This window comes from Pelodiscus sinensis, chromosome 9, assembly GCF_052426305.1.
Source record: "Pelodiscus sinensis isolate ZL-2025 chromosome 9, ASM5242630v1, whole genome shotgun sequence".
Lineage (NCBI taxonomy): Eukaryota > Metazoa > Chordata > Testudines > Trionychidae > Pelodiscus > Pelodiscus sinensis.
The window spans coordinates 4,595,996-4,623,061 of record NC_143060.1 but is presented as its reverse complement, the minus strand read 5'-3'; the positions used below and the strand labels follow the sequence as shown (position 1 = coordinate 4,623,061).

Sequence of the window (27,066 nt, the reverse complement as noted above, 5' to 3'; positions counted from 1 at the left end):
CGTGGGAGACCAACCCGCACTTCTGTTGTTATACACACTGCTGGCCAAAGGTTTTCATTGTAATGTTGGGTTGGGTTGGGTTGGGTTTTTTTCCACAGAAAACTTTCATTTTGGTCCAAATTTTCTGGTTTTCATCCAAAAACCAGAAACTGAAATTTTGCTGGTAAAAGATGAGAGACTGATTTAATTACACTAGTGCAAACACTTTTGTGGGGGCCCTTTTAAATTGGTTTCCGGATGTCTTATATCGATTTAGCAGAAATCAGTTCCTTCTTGGCACGCCTATGTTATGTCTACACTACAAAGAAAAGTCGGAAAAAGACTTTTCCCACTTTTCTTTTGGAAGAGGCTTTTCTGAAATTTGGCAGGTCTGGACGGCACCGAATTTCATAAAAACCTCCTCTTGTTTACAAAGCTTTACAGAGATGGCGAAAGAGCATGTCTGCTTCTTCAATTTTTTTTTTATTTTCGAAAAAGCGGATGTGCTCCTTGGATGTGCTCCTTGAATGCAGTCTGGATGTAGCCCTACACTGATTTAAGTGTCCACACAATGCAGTTGCATTGATTGAACTGCATCAATCAAGTTAATTCAGTGCAACCCCTGTATAGGCAAGGCCTGTGTTGGTAGCAAACAGGAGTAAGGCCCCAATTCGGAACGATATTCAAGTACATTCCTCATTTTAATGAGTAGTCTTGTTATCAATGGAGATACTCATCGGTTGAGCATGTGCTTTGCTTTGCTAGATTGGTGTCTGACCCCGACAAATTCAGAATCAGAAAGATCAACACATCCGCCCCATGCATTAAAAGTCTGAAATTCCAACCTGGCCCTTAAACCCAGCCTATTGTGCCCATGTATTGCAGTGTGTATACATGAAAGCAGCCACTGTTTAAGGGTGACATAATGGTTTCTGTTTAACCTGCTGGTTTCAGTCACTTGTAACGTGAGGCTAATGCATTCGCCTTTGGAACTGAAATGATCCAGGTTTTTGTCCTTGAGAAAAAATGGTTGTGAAGTTTTTTGACCGAGGAGAAGAGTGGAAATTTCCCATTGGTTAAAAAAAAAGAAAAAAATCTTGTTGGGCCGTTTATGAGCTGCTCTGCAGCCCAAATGGCTCAGGATGGAGAGTTGAAACTAGGGATGTAAGCGACTAGTAGACTGCCCGAGAAGCCTAGGCTTGTTGCAGGGATGGGCAATAATTCTTGGGGGGGGGGCACTCCCAAGATTTTGGAAAGTGGTCAAAGGCCACACTTTTCTGTGGCGAGGGTACAGGGTCTAGGATGAAGGTTGAATATAGAAGGGCTCACAAGATAAGGGACTGAGGTACAGGAGACGGTGTAAGGTCTGGGAGGAAGTTTGGGCAAAGGAGAGGGTTGTGACTTGGAGCAGGGGATTGGGGTGCAGGGCAAGGGAGGGGTGCAGGAGAGGATTCTGGCCTGGAGGAAGGGTATAGGAGGGGGTACAGGGTCTGGGAGGGAGTTGTGACCTGGGGCGGGGGGGGGGAAGGTGGTGCAGAGGGTTTGGATCGTGACTTGGGGAGGGAGCTGGGGTGCAGGAGGGGGTGGGGTAGCAGAGACAGGCTCTGCCTGGGAGGCGCTTACCTAAGCATCTCCCAGCCAGCAGCCCTGCAGCACCCCCAAGGCAGCCTGGGCTCCCTGCCTGCTGCTGCCCCAGCCCACTTAAAATTACAGCTGGTCCCTCTGTGTGGCTCTCAGCTCCAGGAGTCGGGAGAGGCTGGTGCTGCTCCCTTCCCCCAGGCCAATCTCTCCGCTCTTATTGGCTGGTTGCTTCCAGCCGGTTGGAGCCAAGAGATTGGCCGGGGTCAGTTCCTATTGGCCGGGGTCAGTTCCTATTGGCCGGTGGTTTGCGGCCAACGGGAGCTGAGGATTGGGCTGCAGGCAGAGAGCTCACAGGAAGCCTCCCTCTCTCCAGAGCAGGGGCGGTCCCAGCTGCTACATGCTTAGGGTCCGGGCAGGGGGGTCTGTGGGCCGGATCCAGTGGCTTGGGGGGCTGGATGCGGGCTGCGAGAGGTATCTTGCCCACCCCTTGCTTACCGGGTAGTCGAGTCGACTTGCATTTCTCCCCCGCCCCTTGCTGCCTCTGTATCAGGGAAGCTGTAGTTGGTGCTGGGGGGAGCTGGTTTAAAAGCTGGCTCCCCCCAGCACCGTCTCTGCAGTGCCAACTGCCCCCGCCTGCACTGCTGCCTCCGCAAAGCAGCCCCTCTGTACGGTGGCCCGAGCTCACCATGAATACAGGCTGCTCTAGCAGCAGCCCCTATCCGCGGGGGCCCAGCTCCCTGCTGGGACCCCCCACAGACAAAGGCTGCTGGACCCAGCACGCGTCAGGACTGAGCAAGCCCAGCTCAGTCTCAGCTTGTGCCGGGTCTGGGAGCTACCTCGCTGCAGTTCTGCATTTTAAATGGAGTCATAGCCAGGCCAGCTCTTATCACATTAAAAATGCAGAGCCACAGCAGTTCCCACACCCAGCGCGCGCCGGGACTGAGCCGAGTTTGCTCAGTCACAGCTCGTGCTGGGTCCAGGACCTACCCCCGCTGCAGCTCTGCATTTTAAATGTAAATGACCTAATTCTGACCAATGTTTCCTCCAAATTTTCTATCCATGTGCAGAATAAATTTTGTTATATGCACAAGGCATGTGCAGATGTGCACCACCAGTAGAAACACATCCTGAAAATCATGAGCATTACATTTTGCATGGCTTGTTCACCAAGCTCAGAAAGCATGAAGCTAAAGGGACAGCATTGCACTTGACTGCCCATACACAGTGTAAAGTGCAATGAAAGTACCCGGTTACAGAGGGATGCTGCATGCTTGTGAGGTGTGCCGTGGGGACCCCAGCTCTGATGCACCTGAGGGGGCTGTATCTCCCTCTGTGTACAGAAGAAGGCCACTCTCCTACAGCCAACTGTCCTAAGCGCACAGTGCAGACAGAACATGTCAGTGGCTTATCACCATATTATTTTAGATTGTGGGATGCACACACATGATTTGCCATCATTCTGCAAGCATTCTGAGCAGCGGAGTGAGCCTACATTTTTGCATGATCTCTCTCTTTTTTTTAATTTATACAAAAGAAATAGGGAAATTCCATTAAAAACCTTCACTAAGACTCTCAGTCTTCAAACATTATAACACAGTATCCTACTCTCCCATTTAGTCCACACGAATAACGGTTGTACTACAGGGTACTACTTATTGATGCCACATGAACAGAATGAAAATCATTGAACTGAAGAGTGCACAGTAAATAGCACTTTCACAAGATAGTGTGTATCAATTATTCAACACAGATTAACAGAAAAATGTGCTGTCGCTTATAGCCCACCTACGTTCACAGCTAAGTTATCTCTGGAGATAACTGCCTTAGCCCCTGCTAGGCACCTCAGAAACACTGTGACTCTTGTTGAAAAGAAAAGCTATAGGGCAAGGCATGTGCAAAAAAGGGCAAAGGTAAGGTTGTGCATGATAGACAGCCTTCATTATTGCATTTTCTGACTTTTGATTGCTTAATCTTGCAACCTTAACTTTTGTGCCTGTTGGGTTTTGTGCAGAATTATAAGTAAAGTTAACCACAATTTCAATTGCCCACATATTGGGCAATCCCCAGATAGAATAGCAGGGGACAGAAATAGATTTGACTAGAATGAATATCATGCCTCTTTGAGTATTAGACTATATTCTTGGATGTTTCATCTCCTTTCTTTGGAAGTAATATCGTGAAAAGTGTCAAATAGTTAGCCTGATATAATGTCCACTTTAGTTATGATCTAGCACATCAATATGTATTTAAAGCAATTTTTCCAGCTGTATATTCATATAATCATAGAACACTAGAACTGGAAGGGACCTCGAGAGGTCATCAAATCCAGTCCCCTGCCCTCACGGCCGGACCAAGAACCATCTCATCCCTGATAGATGTCTATCGAACCAGCTCTTAAATATCTCTAATGATGGAGATTCCACAACCTCTGTAGGCAATTTATTCCAGTGTTTAGGAAAAACTTCCTAACAGTCAGGGTGGTTAATGTCCAACCTAAACCTCCTTTGCTGCAATTTAAGCCCATTGCTTCTTATCCTATTATCAGAGGTCAAGGAGAACAATTTTTCTTCCTCCTCCTTGTATCCTTAAAAACCCACCTCCTTAAAAACTGCTTGTATCCTTGTATCTCCCTCCTCCTTAAAAACCGCTATCATGTCCCCTCTCAGTCTTCTCTTTTCCAAACTAAACAAGCCCAGTTCCTTCAGTCTTCCCTTATAGCTCATGTTCTCTAGACCTTTAATCATTCTTGTTGCTCTTCTCTGGACCTTCTCCAGTTTCTCCACATCTTTCTTGAAATGTGGTGCCCAGAACTGGACACAATACTCCAACTGAGGCCTAATCAGTGCAAAGTAGAGCAGAAGAATGACTTGTCGTGTCTTGCTCCCAACACTCCTGTTAATGCATCCCAGAATTATGTTTGCTTTTTTTGCAACACTGTCACACTGTTGACTCATAGAATCATAGAATCATAGAATAATAGGACTGGAAGGGACCTCGAGAGGTCATCGAGTCCAGCCCCCCGCCCTCAAGGCAGGACCAAGCTCCGTCTACATCATCCCTGACAGATGTCTATCTAACCTGTTCTTAAATATCTCCAGAGAGGGAGATTCCACCACCTCCCTTGGCAATTTATTCCAATATTTGACCACCCTGACAGTTAGGAATTTTTTCCTAATGTCCAATCTAAACCTCTCTTGCTGCACTTTAAGCCTATTACTCCTTGTCCTGTCCTCAGAAACCAAGAGGAACAAATTTTCTCCTTCCTCCTTGTGACACCCTTTTAGATATTTGAAAACCGCTATCATGTCCCCCCTTAATCTTCTTTTTTCCAAACTAAACAAGCCCAGTTCATGAAGCCTGGCTTCATAGGTCATGTTCTCTAATCCTTTAATCATTCTTGTCGCTCTTCTCTGTACCCTTTCCAATTTCTCCACATCTTTCTTGAAATGTGGCGCCCAGAACTGGACACAGTACTCCAGCTGAGGCCTATCTAGTGCAGAGTAGAGCGGCAGAATGACTTCACGAGTTTTGCTTACAACACACCTGTTGATACAACCTAGAATCATATTTGCTTTTTTTGCAACAGCATCACACTGTTGACTCATATTCAACTTGTGGTCCACTATGACCCCTAAATCCCTTTCTGCCATGCTCCTTCCTAGACAGTCGCTTCCCATCTTGTATGTATGGAACTGATTGTTCCTTCCTAAGTGGAGCACTTTGCATTTCTCTTTATTAAACCTCATCCTGTTTACCTCTGACCATTTCTCTAACTTGCTAAGGTCATTTTGAATTATGTCCCTATTCTCCAAAGAAGTCGCAACCCCACCCAGTTTGGTATCATCTGCAAACTTAATAAGCGTACTCTCTATCCCAATATCTACATCATTGATGAAGATATTGAACAGTATGGGTCCCAAAACAGACCGTTGCAGAACTCCACTTTTTATCCCTTTCCAGCAGGATTTAGCACCGTTAACAACAACTCTCTGACTACGGTTATCCAGCCAATTATGCACCCACCTTATCGTGGCCCTATCTAAGTTATATTTGCCTAGTTTATCAATAAGAATATCATGCGAGACCATACCAAATGCCTTACTAAAGTCTAGGTATAGGACATCCACCGCTTCTCCCTTATCCACAAGGCTCGTTATCCTATCAAAGAAAGCTATCAGATTAGTTTGGCATGACTTGTTCTTCACAAACCCATGCTGGCTATTCCCTATCACTTTATTACCTTCCAAGTGTTTGCATATGATTTCCTTAATTACCTGCTCCATTATCTTCCCTGGGACAGACGTTAAACTGACCTGTCTGTAGTTTCCTGGGTTGTTCTTATTCCCCTTTTTATAGATGGGCACAGTATTTGCCCTTTTCCAGTCTTCTGGTATCTCCCCTGTCTTCCATGATTTTTCAAAGATCATAGTTAAAGGCTCAGATACCTCCTCTATCAGCTCCTTGATTATCCTGGGATGCATTTCATCAGGACCTGGTGACTTGCTGACATCTAACTTTCCTAAGTGATTTTTAACTTGTTCTTTGTGTATCCTATCTTCTAAACTTACCCTCTCTCTGCTTGTATTCACTACGTTGGGCACACCTCCAGACTTCTCGGTGAAGACCAAAACAAAGAAGTCATTGAGTCATTGAGAGTCATGTTTAGCTTGTGGTCCTTTATAACCCTTATATCCCTTTCTGCAGTACTCCTTCATGGACAGTCACTGCCTATTCTGTATGTGTGAAACTGATTGTTCCTTCCTAAGTGGAGTCCTTTGCATTTGTCCTTATTAAATAAACTTCATCCTATTTTTGCCTCAGACCATTTCTCCAGTTTCTCCAGATCATTTTGAATTATGACCCTATCCTCCAAAACACTTGCAACCCCTCCCAGCTTGGTATCATCTGCAAACTTTATAAGCGTATTCTCTATGCCATTATTGTCTCTATGCCATTATATTTATGCCATTATTATTTACCTGCGTGTAATGGCCCTTTGCCATTATGGTCTATCTTGTAATTCCATATTTATTTTTAAAAGTGAGTACATATTATTTACTCATTAGCAATTGAATGTGGATGGGCCAATCTGCAAATAAAGCATTATATACATTACTTTATGTGAGCAGAAACACCCTGGAGGGGTTCCTTGTGAGCCCCTATCAGCCCGGAGGCTGACTGGATAGGTTATAGCTGCCACAGCCGTGGACAATTTCCCTGTCATCTGGCCCTCTAGAACAGGGCAACTTAACAAGCGGCCCATGGGTGGGATCCTTTGAACATGGCCTCCACTGGGAACATGCCCCACAACAGCGAGTCACTATAATGGTCTTCTGTTGAGATGTGTTTTAGTAGTTAAATTCCTGCACTGTCATTGCTCATTAAGACTGTGTCTAGACTGGCAAGTTTTTCCGCAAAATCAGCTGATTTTGCGGAAAAACTTGCCAGCTGTCTACACTGGCCGTTTGAATTTCCGCAAGAACACTGACGATCTCATGTAAGATCGTCAGTGTTCTTGCGGAAATACTGTGCTGCTCCCGTTCGGGCAAAAGCCCTCTCGCGCAAATCATTTGCGCAAGAGGGCCAGTGTAAACAGCACAGTACTGTTTTCCGCAAAAAATCTCCGATCGCAAAAATGGCGATCGGGGCTTTTTTGCGGAAAACCGCGTCTAGATTGGCCATGGACGCTTTTCCGCAAAAAGTGCTTTTGTGGAAAAGCATCCTGCCAATCTAGACGTGCTTTTCCGAAAATGCTTTTATCGGCAAACTTTTCCGTTAAAAGAATTTTCGGAAAATCATGCCAGTCTAGACGTAGCCTAAAAGTGCTGTCATATGGGTGGAAGTTGGGTAAATGTTGCATTTTATTAATATCAGCAGAACTGACTTACATGGGGCCTGCATGTTGTGTAGTCTTGCCTTAATCTTTGTATTCATGCTCATCAGTGCGAAAGAAGCTATTTGCATATATATTTGCATGTCCATGCAATCGCACTTAAGCTGTGCCCTTCGGCACGTGCTGTGAGTATCATTGTGGTCCCTGGGGCTTCCAACGTTGAGTAGCCCTGCTCTAGCGCAAGCTAGGGTAGGGCAGCAATTCTAATCCCACATACAGTCCTTTATTTCTATCCCAGGGTCTGCACATTATAAGTATTGCCCTCAAAGCTGGGTAGGGCTGCATTTGTGTTCACTTATGTAAAGGAAAATTAAAGTGACTTTGCAAACAAGTAGAAGGGGGAAAAGTGGGCCAAACTGGGGTTTTCCAGTCACGCCGGATGGAGACATAAGTGGACACGGACCAATGGGAAAGTCCAAGGAAACAATGAGACAATATTGGACAACACGCTAAAGAGTGAGCAGACATTCCAGAGCCAGCCGGAGAAAAGAAGTTGGAAGAGGAGGAGGTTAAGAATGGTCGCACGAGAGGGTCTGACGTGTGGTCTGGATTCCACACTCCAAGAAATAACTTTGTAGATCTGCTGCCCTAGGATACCAATTTACCTTGTGAATTAAATCTACTACCCACTCCTTGAAGGCAGGCATACAGTGGTATCCCCATTTTACTGGGGACACTGAGGCTTAGATGAATTAAGCGACTATCTCATTGTCACATGGGACAACCTGTAGAAGAGCCTGGAAGCGAAGCCACATGTCGTGGCTACCAGTTCTATGCTTTAACTTCCTGGCCGTCCTTTTACTTACGAGCACCAAAAGAAAAACTTTGATCTGAGTTCCTCAAGAGAAATTAACTCTAGCATTAGAGCTGGTGATTAACACAATCATTAGCTGGATTAACGTTGGAGTTGCCAAAAATTAATCCAGTTAATGACTGCATATTTTCCTGTCACGCATATTTTATGGCTGAGCTGCATGAGAGCCCCCATTATAAAGACAACATGGTCTAGTAATAAGGCCCCAATTCAGCTAAGCGCACCTGTTTGTCTAAGCACATGAGGAAGCCTGTCCCAGCTCAGGAGGGCTTGGGAAACAGAGTGTTCTAGTTGGCAGGACACCAGGCTGGGAGTTGGCCTGGCGTCTCTTCTTGGCGTGGCCTCTGACCAGCTCATACACTCATCGACTTTGAGGTCAGAAGGGACCACCATGATCATCTAGTCTGACCTCCTGCACATCCCAGGCCACAGAACCTCGATTGCCTGCTCCCGTGATAGCTCAGAGGAAGGCTGCTCCAGAACGGCATTCTTCTGCTGGTTAGAAACCTTTGCTTCGTTTCAACCCTAAACGTGTCAAGGGCCAGTTTATAGCCATTTGTTCTTGTGTCCACATTGGCACCTCTCTGAAATCACACCTCTCCCCTCCCGCTGTGTGACGTGGGTCCACGTGGACTGTAAACTCTTCGTGGCAGGGAGGCTCTCTCACTTGGTCTTTCATAGTATAGTTAAGCACACCCTGCGGTGCTTTGCTGACAAGGGACGGATTATTCACCTGTTTAAAACAGAGCCTGATTTTAAGTGCTTTGCTGATTTGAAACCCATAGTCGGTGCTTGGAAGTCAGGCCACTTAGACAGTCATGGCTTTATCAGTTCACGGTGACCCCAGACGAGTTACTTAATAGCTCGATGCCTTAATTTGTCACCTGTAAAATGAGTAAAATGTCTGCCTGGTGGAGCAGGAAAAGAATTTGTGTTTGTAAGCTACGTGGAGGTCCCTCAGGTGGAAATGTATGGTGGCGGTGTTATAAAAGTGGAGCACTGTGTCTCTAGCAATAGGCTTATGGGTTACAAAGCCAGATGGGGTCACTCTGAGTTGAAAGTAGCCTCCCCAAAGGACCCCCCCATACTGCTCAGGTAGAGCCCAGAGACCAAGCAAGGCGACAGTGGTTCTGAGGTGCTTGTTCTGGCATCCCATGGAAGCCAATGAAAACCTCATTCTTACATGTCCAAGGTAGGTTTTTGCTCTTTTCTCACAGGGCAGAAGTATAAAAAAATCTAATCTCCTCTTAGTAGCATCCTTGCTACCATCACTGTCAAACCGGAATGGCAGGCCCTCTCTTCCTCTTCTCTCTCACAGTGTAATGAATAGAGAGTCTGACCCTGCAGCCCTTCGTTCCATTGATTTCAGTGGCACTACTAGCATGAGTAAGAGCAGCAAGAGCAGCCCCCGTCATTGCAAAAGAATCCTCCATTAGACCATGTCCCGTGGTTAATTCCGCAAAAATTCCAATGGCATAAAGAAAGCAGAACTCTTGCTCAGTGACTTTTTGCCTTCCGTTGACCTACAAATTATCTCTGGCTCAACCATTTTCCCTCTACCTCCCGTTACATTGTAGGTTGGACGCCCAATGCCTGTGGATTTTCCCATCGCTTTCTGGCTGGTCGGTGTGTGTGTTGCTCACAGGTTTCAGTCCCCCTTCTGCTTTTCTAACTACTAGCATGTGAGGAGAAGAGTTAAGTCTGCGTGAAAACAAGCAATTACCGGACACATTCGACTTTTTTTTGTGGTTAGGTGATTTTGAAATCTCGTCCTAAAATGGTACCGCCGCTGCCAGCTAGCATCTGTCAGCTACAAAAAACGTTTCCTCTTACAGCACTGTGGGGTCGGGGCAAGTGAGATGGGTTTGACAGAGTACACTGGGGTCCTGCATTATAAGGAGATAAGAAAAAAAAAGTTCTTGTCACTTCTTTTCAGGGCTGTGTGTAGCTTCTGGGGCTTCAGAAAACTCTGACGTCCCTTGACGCTCATTGCCATAACTCCACATTTTAGTGCCATGTCAGAAGGGAAAGGCCAGGCCAGATCCCTGCTGCCATCGCTGGGGCTGTATCACTTGGGGGAGATTGGGGAACCGGGTGGAATGGGGGCTGGGCAGAGCAGAGGTGGGAAGAGGCAGGGTAGAGCAGGGACGGGGTTTAGGGGAAGGAGGCACGTGGGGGTGGGGCAAGAATGGAGTGGAAGGTTGTTCCAGGTCCCATTCCTCCCCAAGGATGGCCCTGTTGGGTGCAGCCCAAAGGGGACTAGCCGAGAGATGGGGCTGGCCACTAGAGGCAGTGCCATGGCATACGCAGCACACAGCTACCTAGGGAGGCCATGATATCTGGGGTACCCGATGCAGCTGCGTATTTTGCATATTGGTAGGGACGGTCCTGACATTATTGCTGCCCAGGCTGTCACACGGGTGTGCATGACACCAGCACAAATCAAGAGGCTGTGGCCAGAGAAGCCTCAAGCCTGTTTAGACCAGATTGGGTTCAATATGGTTTACTTGTGGACTAAGCCACCATGCCACACGAGCAAAGGTGGCAGAATCTTGTCCATAGTTAAGACAAGAACAAAAGAAAGAAACAATCCAGGAAAGCAAGTGAGAAAGAGAAGGACGAGGAGGAAGCCAAGGAGCCAGATTGTCACCTTCACTTTACTCCTTCAGGTAGCCCCATGCAAACCAGCATATTCCAAAGGGTTATTTGATGAGGTGAGAGACCAGCATGTGCGCCTTAACAGCAACAGTATCTTCTTAATAAGCATAGGCTTGATTTCCCTCCTCCGTACTTCTTCATTACTCCTTCCTGTTACCATTTGATTTTAACTCCTGAGCGCATTTGCGAGGCAGTTTGTGTAACAGATGCAATGCAAAACAAAGTTGCATTGTATAGGTTTGGTTGGGCCAAGATAAGAGTTTCAAAATGCCAGGCCAATAAAGATTATTTCTTCTGATGTTGGCAGCTTTTACAGAGCACTTAGTGTTTAGGAGCGGGCTGATGTGTTAACCTAGTAACTGTGATTTGCATAGATACAATACAGGTTTTCATTTTATGACAGGTTCTTGGCCTGGAAACTGTTGTATTAAACCTTATACCGGTATGTTGGCCCATTAATCAGCACCACACTATTTACCTTGTCTAGCTCTTTTTTTCTATTTTTTTAGACAAACATTTTATGCTTGGTCAGCATACTGCAGGGCTAACGCTAACCCTTCCGTGTGTCACAACTCTTTAAAAAGCTGTGATAGCAGAGGTAATAAACGCACCAACAGACAGAGGCTCAGTGTCAGATAGATGGCTGGTCGATAGGCTAGGAACAGAGATACTAGATGCACACATGGGTGCAGTGCCAGGAGGTAACAAAGCAACTGGCTGGACAGGAATGCTTTGCATTGTGGGAGAAGCCAGCTCCAGAAAGGCTCCCTGCTGTGCTGTGCCGTGCCGTCCAGGCTCTTCCTAGAAGCAAGCCGGATGGGGCCGGCGATTTCAGGGGGTGTTTCTTGCTGAGCAGAAAGGCTGGTTTTTAAATGCAACGTGAGTTTCGGATTCGGGATGCTCGTCTGTCCGACTGTCGTTTTCAAAGCCACACTGTTGGTCTGTAGAAACCCTCCCCCGATGTGACGCTCCATTCACCCTGCTCCTTTGCAGATACCTTAGGATCGCAGCTGCTGTGGGAAAAGACCAGCGTCCAAGACTCTCTCTTGCTGTGGTGCTGTAGGGACAATCGGGGCAGGAGTCACAACCTCCCGCCTTTATGATGAATTGGCTCCTTTCATGGGAGATATTTTCTCTTCACAGCTACCCATAGCAGCAGGGAGGGAGAGTATCAGAAAGGACAATATAGCTGAGGCCCAGTCCACACTTACAACTTAGGTCAGTGTAGCTGACGGAGTCCCTACGGCAAAGAGGAACCCCTTCCACAGCTGTACTCTGCATCTACACCGGTAGCATACAGCAGCATAGCTATGGCGCCGTAGCACCCTTCCTGTAGACATGGACTGAAACGGTATTTTGTGGTTGTGAGCTAACAATGAAAAGCAGGTCTTTCATCTCCTAGCTGACTGTATGTGACTGCATGCCTTTAGATTCCATGGTGATTACATCAGAAAAACAGACAGAAAGATAGGCACAGCGTGAATTCGCAGTGTCTGCAATTTCTACCTGTCTTGCAAGAAACAGCTGCCTCTTTCACAGGAACCCAGTGTTACTCAATAGAATTTTATACTGTGTGTCAGAACATCCCAAGTAGAAAAGGAGGAATTTTAATGCAAAAGACAAACTAACAACATTAGCCTTTAAGGATCTGATCCATAATTATTTCTTGCTCTAGTCCTTTTCTTTCCAGGGCCTCGTCTTCGCATTGAAGGCATCACTTGGTCATGTTTTCTTTTCAAAATAGTAGTAAAATACAACTGTGTATGATAGTCTATTTTTTTTTTTTGCCCCATAATCCTTGTATCCAGTTCTGCTCATCCTTGCTTCTGGTAGGCGAGAAAAGTCAGGCAAAACAGAATCTCCAAAGCAAATATAACCATATTTCCAGCTGGGAAAATGTCCAGGGAAAATGCATGTAACTAAGCAACAATGCATTTTAATAAATGGGTCATTTTCAAAGGCATGAATTGCATGTGTGCAAAGAAAACAGTCCCATCACACACATCCTGTATTTGAATAGCTGGCCCAGCCTATGATTAAGAAATGATCTGACTTTCTCATACCCCTGAGAATTCTCCACCTTTTTCTCCACCTTCCATCCCCACCCAAGGCCTCTGGTCACAGTCCCCATTATTTCTACTGCAGATTAGTCTATAGATCTGTCAGTGCAAAGTGCACTCCTCCGTTCCCCCAGCCCTGGGGATAAGAGAACTGCCTCAGCAGCATTCCTAGTTCAGGGAGAGAGAAGCCAGGACTCGGAGCCAAACCCAAGTCTCTCACATGGCAGTGTTCATTTTGATTGTATAATAGGGTCAGATTCAGTCCTGGCGTGAGCTAATGCAGCTGCACTGAAGATAGATCTCAAAACACTTGGGTGGGTAAATTTCATAGCACGGGTCAGTGAGGTACAGGCAATGCATTCAGCTACACTAAAGGTGGGTTCTTTTCTGTGCTGTAGCATAGCTCACACTGATAATTAACAGTGTCAACAGTGCCACTGTAAAATCCTAATGGTGACAAGACACTGTAGCTTTTATCACATGGTAAATGGGGCATGACCAGCCACATGTAGTGGTAACCTGACCTTGCCTAGCATAGTGCCTTGGTTGCACCAGGATATTACAGTTAGATTGCTAACGTGTATTAGTTATTCCACAGTAACAACACACCTTTTTTGGATAATGAAGACAAAGCCACAGAGAAGTTAAGATCTATGTTTTTAGAAGTAGCCACTGACTTGGGCTTCAAAACAGGCCTCAGGATGGGGACTAAAACATTTTGGCACTCACCAATTAGTGGGAAGTTTGGAAATTTAGCCTTAACTGACATGACCACGAGACAGTGTCAGAACAGGGACCAGACCCAAGGACTCCTATGTTAATGCTCCGCTGTATATCTCTTTTTCCTGACTCTCTTGTGATGGTACTTGCTAGAGAATAAGCCATGTAGCAATATGTTGGGGAAAGTACATATTACAGGAAGATATTAGGATCATTTCTTTCTTCAATGAATACAATTATACAGCAACTTTTAAAAGTCAGACCTGTGGCATTTACAGAGTGGTTATGGTACATTCCTTGGACAAAATATGAGCTAGAAGTCGTTCCAATGCATTAAAGTAATGAATAGAGGAAGTGAGAAATATTTTAAATTCCTATATAGCGTTACATTTCAAAAATGTTCTGGTTTCAGGATTAGGAGGGGAAAAACCCACCTTTCTTTTTCTCTTGCTAATGTTTCTGAATTTGGTACAAGTGTCCCACACTCTCCCAGGAATGAAATAAAAGGTGGTTTTGAAAAAATGACACTGCTGCAGAGCCTAAGAGTAGAAGTGAGCGTGGGAGGTTAATTTTGTAACTGCAGCTGCTTAACATTCATGTTTAGCTAGTCTAAATGGGTATCAGGTGAGGACCCAAACAATTGGCATGTCGGGGTTCTTCTTTGATGTATTGCTCTGTTTAAAGGTGTGACTTTTAGCTGCTGTTTATCATTGGTAAAATATCAAGTTATTAGTGTACTTGGAAGATATCTGCTAAGTGGCACCTTGCAAGCCTTGCTCCAGGGCCAGATGTGGCAGGAACAGCAGAATCTAGTTTGCAGGGCTCTTTTTGCTCACTAATGCTGAACTGGACTTCTGGAGGGAGAGGTGGGAGTAATGGCATTTGGGCCTATGGATTCTCCGTGCCATTGCACTGCAGGTGCAGAAGGCAGAAGAGTTGGGAGAAGAATATCTTTCCACACACACCTTTATAGGGAAGCTTAAAGCATAGCCTGAACATTTAGCTGTAGATTAGGCTCAGGGTTTGGGCCAACAAAACTTTTCCAACAAGGGACCAATATCAAACCTTCCGGTTAGAGTTGAAACCATTTTTGCCTTGTGTTTTGTATCAAAGTCATTTCGTTTTCATATAGTATGTCACCTCTGTTTTAGGAGGAACTGGTAATGATCCCTAGATCTAGGTTGTGTGACACTTTCCATTAGCAAATATCATTGCCTCCGTGTTTTGAGAAGTTCAGTCGCGTCCATTGTTTGCAGCAGGCCTTTCAAATCAAAGCTAGAGACATATCTTTCACGTTCGCCATGAAATCCCATCTTGGTGTGGTTGAGTTATAAAACTGCCATTTCCCTTCTGTCGCTTGCGTTCCTCGGGAAATTTTTGGACAGCTGTCAAAATAGTAACTGAACATGGACACTTGAAAGAGCCAGGCCCAGTACCATCCAAGTTGCAGCACACTGCCATTAGTCCTGTAGCTTAACTGGCTGTTCCAAAGAGTTGAAAAGTTGTGGGTGCAAACTCTGATTCTGATGTGTGGGCGAGTTACTACCATTGTACGAAACAATGTTTTACCTTAAAAAAAGACTTAGGAAATTACATATAAAAACTCGTAGAAGAATATGAAGTTGCAACGCTAAACACTGTAAAGTTAGGAAATGCTTTATGATTCACCATGCAACCTTCATTCTGCTCCCTTGTACGTTATGCAATATGATATAGACTTTAATTACATGATCAGGGCTCACCAAGCGGCGGCGAGCCGCACTCGCCAGCCGCGCAGTTTCGCGTGGTTCTGCATTCTGCGCATGCGCAGATCGCTCTGCGCCAGCTCTTCCGGGTTGTAATTTATTTGCCATGGGCGAGTAGATTACATTATTTGTCGAGCCCTGTACATGACCACTAGTATTTTTCTCCTCATTTAGTGCACAGTATGAACACACAAGGGGGCTGAATTAAGGCTGCATAGGCAAACATAAACAGATAACACATTTTCTAACTTCGTAGTGTTTGACTTTGCAATCCAATGGTCCTTGATTATAGTTTTTTTTCTTATGTAATATACAGTCTTCAGTCCCAAAGTACTCTAATACTACATAGGTCAGTGTTTCTTAAAGTGTGTTCCGCAGCACACCGGTGTGCCGCAGAGAGAACAGAATTCAAAATGGCCGCCCTTAAAGGGACAAGTCTCCTTCTCCCCCTCCCCCCATAACAACTTTTCTCTGGGGGCTTTTTTTTCCCCCTCAACAAAAAAATCCTTCATGTTCCCCTTAAAATTGTTTGGTGTTCCTTGGTCTTAAAAAGTTTAAGAAACACTGACAAAGGTACTCTCACCAGAATGCAACCAAGCTACAGTGGGCTGGAATGCAGCAGCTGTTTAGCAGAGCGAAACAACTTTATGAAACACAGATGGTAGAAGTCTTGGCTTTGTCTACACTGCTAAGTTTAAAGCACAACCACTGCAGCACTTTAATGTAGCAGTGCAGTTATGGCTCCAGTGATAGGAGAGAGCTATTCCATCACGCTCAGTAAACCACCTCACAAGAGGAGTAGCTAACAGTGCTGGGAGCCTGTTTACACTGCCACTTTACAACACGGTAATTAGCTGCACTGAGAGGGTGTTTTTTCACTCCCCTGAGCAAAAAAATTACAGCAGGGTAAAGTGGCAGTGTAGACAAACCCTTAGTCTGGTTGATTTTAATGGCAAACCTCCCATTGACTTCAGTTGGGCAAGGACGTCACCTGAATAAATAGAAATACAATGTCCACTTAAAAGTGCACCAGGAAATTAGGAAAGCAAAATAATTACTCAGATTGGCATCTGGGCATATCACCTTTAGGCCAGGTCCTACTGATGGAGAAAATTGATGCAAGATATGCAGCTCCAGCTATGTGAATTGTATAGTTGGAGTTGACATACCTGAACCGATTTTCTGGGGCGGCCCCAAAGCAGGAGGTCAACAGGAGAAACTCCCCTGTCAACTTCCCTTACTCCTTGACCTCAAGCAGTCCCAAGTTCTTACCAGGCCTGCTACATCAAATACTGGAAGATCACACCTGCTAAATCAAACACTGGAAGATCAGTCTCCGGAGCGCTGATCTTCCTGGAAGCGTAGCCATACTCTTCTGAAAAATGCCACATGGTCTTCCATGACATGCTTAGGATTCCAGTTTCACATCTTATGTGGAAGAGGAAACTAACAGAGTCCCAGTGCCCCTTTATGCCCCGCAGTGGCACTGATAAGTTCTGACTACGAGAGTAGAAAGAAATCTCTAAAATTACAAACACTGCTTCCTGCAATACCTGCATTTTCTTTAGTGGCTTTCTAGGACAGTACTAGCTAGGCACAGTCTTGTTTAGCTTATGAGATGGTAATTCTGTGGCTATATTATTACTGAACTACCCCGTAAGAAATATTGTCCAAGTAAAAAAAGCTCCTTTGGTAAATGGTCTACCTCTTTGTCCTTCCTTTTCTTCTAATACTATTTAAATGGAAAACAGGCAATAACATGCTTAATGTAAACTAAACCAAATTGTTATTGACTGTTGCTCTACCTAATGCTGATCACTCCAAGAATTGGCCAAATGAGACCACACCTGGGAAACTGACCACTAATTTGAACTGATACTTTATAAATTAAAAGATCTGAAGGCCTCATGGACCCACTATGGTCATCTACTGAGACTCCCCACATAACACAAGACAAAGAATTTCAGCCAGCACTTAATGCAGTGGAGGGACTTATTCTTCCCTGCTATGTAAGTAAACAGTTTATCACCATCTTCTGGAAATGCTTTTGGTCAGGTCCTGTACTGATGAGCAGCCCAGTATTTGGATCACAGTATCATCAGAAAGCATATAAGATGCCTAAATACCTCTCCAAATTTATAGTATTTGATCTATAGGGCTTTGACCCCCCCCATTCCCCATCCACCCCTAAAGTTATATAAGCATACTGTGACCCACATTAGATTGTCAGATATCACATTATCATGGCTGTGCAAAGAGGAAACTGAGCAATTTGGCTCAAATGGCTTTTCTGTGTTCAGCATGTTTCACTGCAAGATCATTTGACTTTTTCCAAAACACATGGAAGTACTCAAAACTTCAATATTTAATACTGCCTTGAAGTGCAAATTGTCAGATTCAAGGAAATGAGAAGGCTCTTATGGCAGTTGACACTGGAACCTAATGTGCTTCACAGAAAGAGCGGACGCTGTGCTGACTTCCAGACTTTTATTATTATTTAGTAGCACAGATCAGACAGTGAGGACCGTATAGTTACAAGAGCTGTCACTCTTTATTTTGCTTAGCAGAACAGGCTGCTTGGATCAAGACTGAGACTGCCATTCTGGGACTATGTCTCTGCTCAATGGACAACCCCTCCATTTTAAAGAAGACAGCTATAGGACAATACATAAAACTTCACTTAACCCTGCTAGGAAGAGAGGATTTCTCAGCCATTGGCCCCTTTACTGCAGGTCTTATTTTCTTTATTTATATTTTAGAGCTGTCTACCCTTTGCATCCGTTTAGCTTATTGTATCTTTTACATCAAGTTATATCAGCGTGTGTGCGCGCGCATGCATGTGTGCATGCACTGATGGAGGGGAAAGCATGAGCAAGAATATTTCTGTGACAAATAAGGCATCAAGTGTCCCTTCAGAGGACCCTGTGTGCGTCTACACTGCACCCTTACCTCAAAATAAGCTACACAAATTGCATAGCTTATTTCGAGGTAATTTCAAAACAAAATGCTATTCCAAAACGTCCCTTAACCCTGGTAGAACACAAATCAGGGACGATGGATAGCATTTCAAATCTATTTTGAAATAAGGGGCATGTTCAAAAGACATGGAATAACTATTTCGAGATATTTCCGGTATCCCAAAATAGCACCTCAGTCTAGACATAGCCTTAGCATGAAAGGCCATCAGTGAAGCTAGGAAAGGGAGTGTCACATGGATGAGTATATTTGGAACCAAGTAATTCTATACAATTTTTTAAGCACAGTTGTGATAACTTTCTTTCATGACTTATGTCAAGGAAGTGTCCTTAGCATTAAATTACATCTTTTAATTAAAACAGCAATAACAAATGTTAATAACTAAATTTATTCCACTAAAAAGAAAACACCACTAAAGTGTAACTGTCAATGCCATGAAAATAAGGCATCCATCATCTAAACCCATGATATCCAACACGCTTCAGAACTGGTTGGACACCACAGATCTAAATGATAAGAACGAAATCAACTTCACCAGTATCAAGCCCAAAAAATATTGGGGGGAGGGGAAGGTTTGAAGTCCAAACCAGGACCACAGGCAGGGCCTCCTCCTCCCAGAAGCTACAATAGTGATTGTAGTCTTTTCAAGTCTTTTCACTTGATGGAATGCTAGGATCTGCAAAGTGATGTATTCCATTGCCTTGACACATTCAGACCCTCCAGGCTGACCCATGTGCAGCCAGCACACAAGAATCCCTGTGCAGTTGCTTTGCAATTTTTACCCATGTATAACCACTACAAGGTTTAAGTGACAGCTTCGCATTACCGCTCTGCACCAAGTTAAATTTCATCATATATGCATACCGTATAGCATTTTTAGAGTTTTTCTACAGAGCAGTCTTCTTTGAAAAAGCTGGAGCAGGAAGACTGTATTAGCCCAAGAAATTTAATTTAAAAATTAGAAAAAGGAATATTATCTAGTTATCATAGAATAATCAGTAAGTTTATGGATGTGAATATAAAATTAATTTAGCTACAGCAAGTTATTTGAATCAAAGCCCTATGCTTTTATGCGGCTGACTATCCCTCCAGGAGTTCTGTTACTGGAACAGCACTTTCTTTCAATTACTTGCCGTGGAAGTTATTCAAGATATATCAGCAAACTTCAGATTCTCCGAGAGTTGAGTTCTTCCCACATTCTCTTAAAGTGAGCGTAGGCTTTCAATTATTCAACTCAGTCACATTGTTTCACCTAAATATGGAGTATGTTTCCTCTCCAAAACTACAACCTTTCTATCTTGGGCTAAAACGAGAGAAATTATTAATGACTTATTCTTCATTTCAGTAAATACAGTGTGGCTAAAATAAGCAAATTAAACTATTCCTTGACCAGTACTTGACTATGCATAGATCTCTTTAGCTTAGCACAGGGGTGGCCAATCTAAACCTGAGAAGCCAGAATTTACCAATGCACGTTGCCAAAGAACAGTTCTGTCTCCCCACCACCACTCTCAGCACATCCCACCCATGGGCAGCCCCACCAGTCAGTGCTTCCTTCTCCTTTTCCTCCTGCCTACTGTGATCAGCTCCCTCTCAGTGGGAGACACTGAAGGGGGGAATAGGTGTGACAGGCTCAGTGGAGAGGGCAGGAAGTGGCAGGATCCTAGGGAGAAAGAGTGGAGGGGGACAGCACCCAGGGCAGAGCTGGGAATTGAATAGTGAACACCCTCCAGCCCAGTGGAAAGTTGGCACTTGTAGCTCCAGCCCCAGATTTGATACCTAAGCAAGAAGCTGCATATTAACTTCTGAAGAGCCACATGTGGCTCTGGAGCCACAGGTTTGCCACCCCTGGCTTAGCAGATTGAAGCTGTCCTTCTTGATGTTGGCTCGTAGTCTCCAGAAGGAGTTTTTCCTCGGTGTGTGAACAGTTGTCTTTGTTTCTTCTTTAAAGCAGCGTTTCACAGGTTTCACTGAGTTGAACATGCCAAGTATCTGTCTCTCCTAGTGCAGTGGCTCTCAACCATGGGTACGCATACCCTTGGGGTATGCAGCAGTCTTTCGGGGAGAGGGGGGGACATCAACTCCTCTAGGTATTTACCTAGTTTTACAACAGACTACACAAAAAGCACTAGCAAAGTCAGCACAAACGAAAATTTTATCCCTGTTTATATTGCTCTATATACTATACATTGAAATGGAGGTACAATATTTATAGTCCAGTTGATTTATCTTATAATTATATGGTAAACATGAGAAAGTAAGCAATTTTTCAGTAACATTGTGCTATGACACTTTTATAATGTTGTCTGCTTTTGTAAGCCAGTAGTTTAAGGCATGCAAGACAAATCAGAACCTTGAAAACATAGTCCAGAAAGATCAAGAGTCACTGTCCTAATCTGTAGTCAGTCCATTAATGTCTGAATATTATCTCTCGTCGTTAGTCTATCAGTATCCGAATATATGATTTAAGTGTTTGAGAACTTTTGAACTGCAGAGACCAAAGTTAAAAGCTGCCTTTCAGTGTGTGCTATTTCTTAACGAGTTTTATGTCCCCCCCCCCCTTCATTAAGCTAATAGGTTGGAGTGCTAAACATCTTAGAAGAATCAGGCTCTAATCCATTAATATTTGTGAACTGTTTTGAAACCCTTGGGAGTGTTTTAAAAGAATATAATAATAATAGTAATTGTATTACACAAGCATCTTATCAGATACTACAGGGATGAAACCAGACATAAGCAGGTAGATCCGCTGTTTTATTTTAGAACACTACCAACATATAAATGGAGATGTGAAATTCAAAGTGATTATTCAGTAGGTTACTATTCATTTTAAAGAGAACAATGTTTTCATGGTAACAATAGTTGAACCACCATATTCATATTTCAGTTCACAGTCCTAAAAGATAAAACATGTAACATTTTACATAGGTTAATACAGCACTATCTTTCATTTAGGAATAGCAATTCAAGTTCACAGTGGAACAAAGTATTCAAAAAGACCTCAATTCAGCACCCATGGAAGTCAAAGGCAAACCTCTCAGTGACTAAGGCTTGGTCCTGTTCACACTTCTGAGAGAGAAAATTATAAATCCGTATAATTTTGGAAGGTCAGTTTATGAATCAAATACATTTTCCATTTGCACTTGAATCTTGGTAAAACTCTTACAACACTGAAATCTAGCCAATTTTTTTTTCTTCTGAGTTTAAGTTTATTCTGCTGAATGATTTCTTATATTAGGTCCGATCAAAACAGGTGCTTGTCACTTTGCATGAAGAGGTAAGCCCTATATTTCAGGGAGAATTGGGTACAATCACTACTTACTAAGTAAAGTCTTATATTATTGGAGCTTCTGAATATTTCAGACTGTCTGAGGCTGAAGAGATTGAAAAAGGCAAGAAGGAAAGATTTGCCCTTTAAATACCTGTACTTTTTGTGCATGAGAAGCGGAGAGAGGCTGATGGCTTAGATTGGCTAGGCACGGAAAAGGTTCAAGGGAGCTCCTCTTGTGAAGATGGCTTACTTTCTAGCTTCTGAGGAAGTAACCAGAGCTGGGAGGTAAAGATACCAAGAGAATTGTCAGCCAGGGTAGCTCCCCATCCTGCTGTACCCATCAGGGACCTTTGGACACTCCCTGCAATCCTGCTCCAGCCAGAGGCAGTGGAGATGGCCCCCATTCGTCAGTCAGTGGGGAGAAGGCAGTACAGCCAGCCAACCCACCCCCCAGAACCCTAGCCCCCTTCAGTCATGCTGAGCACCCCCCCCCAGCACTCAGCCAATGGTGGGCACGCAGAGTGCCCCTAACTATAGGGCAGTCCCAGCCCCCCTCAATCGTCAGTGTGCAGCACACCGAGCGACCCCCACACAGAGAGCAGCCCCTCCCCCCTCAGCCCGAGTCAATGTGGGGCACGCCAAGCCCCTCACCCAGAGAGCAGCCCCTCCCCCCTCGGCCCGAATCAATGTGGGGCACACCGAGCCCCCCCCCACATAGAGCAGCCCGTCCCCCTCGGCCCGAGTCAATGTGGAGCACACCGAGCCCCCCACATAGAGCAGCCCCTCCCCTCTCGGCCCAAGTCAATGTGCGGCACACCAAGCCCCCCCCCCCCACATAGAGCAGCCCCTCGGCCCGAGTCAATGTGGGGCACACCGAGCCCCCCCCACATAGAGCAGCCCCTCCCTCCTCGGCCCGAGTCAATGTGGGGCACACCGAGCCCCCCCCCCCACATAGAGCAGCCCCTCCCCCCTCGGCCCGAGTCAACGTGGGGCACACCGAGCCCCCCCACATAGAGCAGCCCCTCCCCCCTCGGCCCGAGTCAATGTGGGGCACACCGAGCCCCCCCACATAGAGCAGCCCCTCCCCCCTCGGCCCGAGTCAATGTGGGGCACACCGAGCCCCCCCCCACATAGAGCAGCCCCTCCCCCCTCGGCCCAGGTCAATGTGGGGCACACAGAGGCCCCCCACACATAGAACAACCCCTCCCCCTTCAGCCGCGTCAATGGGGCACGCCGAGGCCCCCCCATAGAACAGCCCCTCCTCCCTCGGCCCGCGTCAATGGGGCACGCCGAGCCCCCCCCACATAGAACAGCCCCTCCCCCCTCGGCCCGCGTCAATGGGGCACGCCGAGGCGACCCCCCCAACAGATGGCGGCCCCTCCCCCGCAGCAGCGCGGGGCGCCCCGCATTAGCAGCCCCATCGCTTCCCTGCCCCCCCCCCCCGGAGAAAAGGGAGGGGCCCCGCGAGCCCTTCCACCCTCTTTATCCCTCCCCCTCCCCCCTTACCCGCTTAGTAACTAGGGCTGACAACCAATCCCCATCTAGCCGGCCGGCTTCAGAGGCAGCTGATTGGCTAGCTGGTTGGCCGGCCGCCCTCCACCAATCCTGGAGCGTGCTGCTCTCGCAGACAAAGACTGCCGCTCTGGCAACTGGGTTAAACTAAGCTGCCCCTCCCCCTCGGCTCGCGAGCTCCACGGCAGCAGCCCCCGGCGGGCCGCCCAGCTCCGGAGCGTACCATCTCTGTCAAGAGCGTGGGGGGGAGGGCCGCAAAGGGAGTCATCCTCCGCTCGAGGCTCCTGAAGGCGTAACCTCTGTCTGCTGCCGGCATCTCCTCCGCGGCCGACCCGCCACAGGGTGCAGACGTCCGCTTCAGCGCCACCCAATCCCCCCCCCCCTTACAGCGGTGCGATAGACGCTACCACCTTCCGACGGAGGCGCGCGCCAAGGGTTAAAGGGGATGGTCCCGCCCGGCCCCCCCTCCTCGCGGGGGGAGTGGTTTGGTCCTCGGCAAGAGGCGGTTGGTGACGGTTGGGCCCCTCAGAGCCTCTTAAGATGAAACCGAGCGGGGCTGGGAGCCGGGCGCAGCGCGAGAGACCGGGAGGCGGCTGCGGAGCGCGGCGCCGGGGGCTGCCCGCCCTGCCTTGAGCCGGCTGCTCCGCTCCCGAGGCGCTGCGGCGAGCCCGCCCGTGGGGGGAGGGACCCCGCTTCGTGCTTGACCCGGCGGCTCTCGCGGGGGGGCGGCGAGCGGTCGCCATCACCGCTCGGCCCCTGCCCGGAGGAGAGGGGGGGGGTTGCTCCCCGACCGCTGTAATTGGGGGGCGGACGCGGGACCCTGAACTCCCCCGCCCGCCGCCATGTACAACACGGTGTGGGAGATGGAGGGCGAGGACGCGGACTGGCGGGAGGTGATGATGCCCTACTCCACCGAGCTCATCTTCTACATCGAGATGGACCCGCCAGGTAGGGACCCGGGCCTGCAAACTTTGCCCTGACTCCGACCCATTGTCTGTGCGGCGGGGGGGGGTCGAGCTGCCCTGGCCGTAGGGGCTCATTTGTGATAGTGCAGGGCTGTGACCGTTCTCTCCCACTGTCTGATCTGAGGACGTGGGTCTGGCCCACGAAAGCTCATCCCCTAATAAACCATCTTGTTAGTCTCTAAAGTGCCACATCGTCCTGTGTTTTGTGTCAGCTGCCCCAGACTAACCCGGCGACATTTCTACCCCTGCCCTTAGCGGGGAATAGAAATGGGGGGGAGGGGAGAGAGAGCCCCCCCCTCTTTATCCCCTCTCCGTGTCCCTTTCTTCATGGTTGAAGAGACTGAATCTGCGGGTCCACCCCCCTCGCAGCGCTCCCCTCGCCTGCCCCTCTTCCGCGGCGCCGCCGGACTTTTCCTTCTCTTTGTAAAGAGTTGGGTTACGTTCCGGCGGCGGCGTTTTCAGAATCGGGCAGATTTTTCTTCTCTCCAATCCTGGAGCTGCTCTGAATTTCAGGGCGATCTGGGAGAGGGGGGCTCCCAGCGACTTGAGTCCTGGTGAATAGGGTTACGGCATGGAAGGTTGTCATGTAACTTTTCCTAGAAATGGGGTCTTGCAAATGTATTGTTCCAGACTCGCCTTGGGCAGAGAAGTCTTTTCTTTTGTGTCTGTAGGAGCAGTGGGAAGTGGGGGAGAGGGCTGATATATCAGAGGAGGAAAGTTGGTTACATAATATTAAACTTAAAGGAATCCATAGTTTGATTATTAAACTGTCAGAATTTTGTAACCTTAATGCTTTTTAAAACTGTGTGAGTGACCTCATAAACAGGGGGCCTTCATGCCTCTCTTTTTTGTTTTTTTTGTTTTGTTTTTTGTTTAGTGCAAGATGTAAATTTCAAGGTTTGCGGTATGCAGTATAAATGGGAATTAGGGACTTCTTTGATTGTATAAAAGCATATGTGATATATAAAAACATATGGAGAGGTTTAAAAGAGGATTGTGAAAGCATCCATACTCATTGCATGTAACTGTAATATAGTCTGTTTGCTGCAGAGGGGACCGTTCTTTAGATATGCGGCTAATTAGATTATTGAAGATTTTTCTAAATATTTTTGGCCTTTACCAGCTTCTAATGTAATTTGGAAATTTTCCCAAAATAGATTTGATAGATTTTTAGTGTGCTGATCCCCACTCATTTACATTCTTGCACAGTTGACATATTCATAAATACTGCTCTTGAAAGTTTAACAGAGTTCAGTGAAATCTATTTTTTTCAGTTTGCCCCTCACTTGTATCTTCATTACTAGATAGGAAATCATCATTTCAGTAAATATGTTCAAATTGCCCATGTTAATAGCTAATACATGCCCATGAGTAATCAAAAGCAGCTTAGATGCCCCCAAATCTTTTAGTGGTGTTGGTATTATATTTTCAGATGGCTCTTGGAACAGCTCAGTGTGTGGGGAGGCTGAAATCTAATGTCCGAAGTATGTAGGCCTACCTAGCTGAATTAATCAGAAAATAGCTTTTTAATAGTCATTCCATAAATATTGTGGTACAATCAAGCTATGAAACCTGTGCAGACTACACTTTTAAAGCAGTGCTTCTGTGGTTAAGATTGCCGGTATTTCTTTTATGAAGTCTTATTTTCAGGAGTTCTAACTCCTTTTATGTATCTTTTTTTCTTGGATGAAATGTAAGTATTAAGGATACTGTAAGATACTGAAAACCTCTTGGGTGACAATATTTGAGAGAGCCAACTTTTTATTGTCCGACAGACTATGTAGGCTGATTTTATGTGGATATGTTTAAAATATGTAAAATTTGTAACTGCAAGAGTTACAAAGATGATGATGGTTCGAGGGACTTCTTTCTGATAAAGTTCATCTAAGGAACTGTAATTTTTAATGTTCATCGGATGTTTATTTAAATCCATGTTATATTCATGTATTCTAGACATTTTGGGCCAAAGTGACCGGGAATTTCTCTCATTTACACTAGAATGGAATTTGACCATTGCCAATAAAAGGTGATATGCTTTTTAGTACAAAATGTATCTTCCCTGCAACCAGTATTTGTGAGCAGTTGATACTTGTCTAAATAGCCTACAGATTAACAAGATGCATGGGAAATCATAAAGCCTGTAAAGGAGGTGATAAGTCTATTGTTTCTACAACTCCTCATGGGGAGAGTCAGTGTTGGTCTTCACACCCTAGACTAGAATACTTACATTTATTGACACTAGACCCCAGTGGTTTCAGTCTAGGACGTTTGCTCTTCATTACAGTGAAGTGTCTCTAGTTCAGATAAAAATAAAATCAAGGAGAATCTGATGTACAGTGTTACCTTTAACCTCAAACTCATGCAGTTTTGCATAGTTATTGCAGGGGTCTCATTAGGTCTCTCTATATGCAGTTGCATGTTTATAGAGGTCTGCATAAAGTGCCATATACATAGGTGACCACGTATCTTCCCTGAGGAATTTATCTTCTAAATATGCTGTAGTGTCAAATAAGTCAAAGGGGAAAGGCTGACCTTACTCCATGGAACATTATTTGTTGATTTCCCACCCCCCACCAAGCAGCTTTAGGATTAGCATATGCCAACTTGCTTACATTTTTCTTCTGTATTACCTAATATTATGGTAAATTAAGTCCATAGTGTTAACACATCCTCTGAAAACTTGTTTTAAAATAATAGTAGTAGCTACATATAATTAAAGTGGCAGCAGAAGAATGACTTCTATTTTCTTAACACCTTTTCTCTCTCTTCGCTTTTTCTTTGAATGATCATATTTAATAAGGTGGATTATTGGATGTGGTGTATGGCTGTGTGAATTGTATTAGCAGGTAGACGACCAGAACATCTTCAGTGATTTTGAAGGCAAAACTAATC

General features: G+C 45.7%; 1 protein-coding gene and 1 long non-coding RNA gene across 5 annotated transcripts in view; one reads left to right on the top strand and one right to left on the bottom strand.

Annotated features, from left to right (window-relative positions):
• Positions 1-27,066, top strand: part of PIK3R3 (phosphoinositide-3-kinase regulatory subunit 3) — a 295,637-nt gene that overhangs the window by 216,577 nt on the left and 51,994 nt on the right. Inside the window, exon 1 of one of the 4 annotated variants that reach the window (XM_075935900.2) lies at positions 23,681-24,157. The exons of the other annotated variants lie outside the window; for them this stretch is intronic. Within the exon in view, the coding sequence (XP_075792015.1) occupies positions 24,052-24,157 (106 nt within the window). The 5' untranslated portion in view covers positions 23,681-24,051. Of the gene's footprint in view, positions 1-23,680; positions 24,158-27,066 lie in introns of those variants that run through there. 4 annotated transcript variants of the gene reach the window in all.
• LOC149523904 (uncharacterized) lies at positions 21,160-22,458 on the bottom strand. The gene is made up of 2 exons (XR_016350233.1): positions 21,849-22,458; positions 21,160-21,322 (listed from the first exon to the last, which is right to left on the bottom strand). It is a non-coding gene; the product is annotated as an uncharacterized LOC149523904 (long non-coding RNA).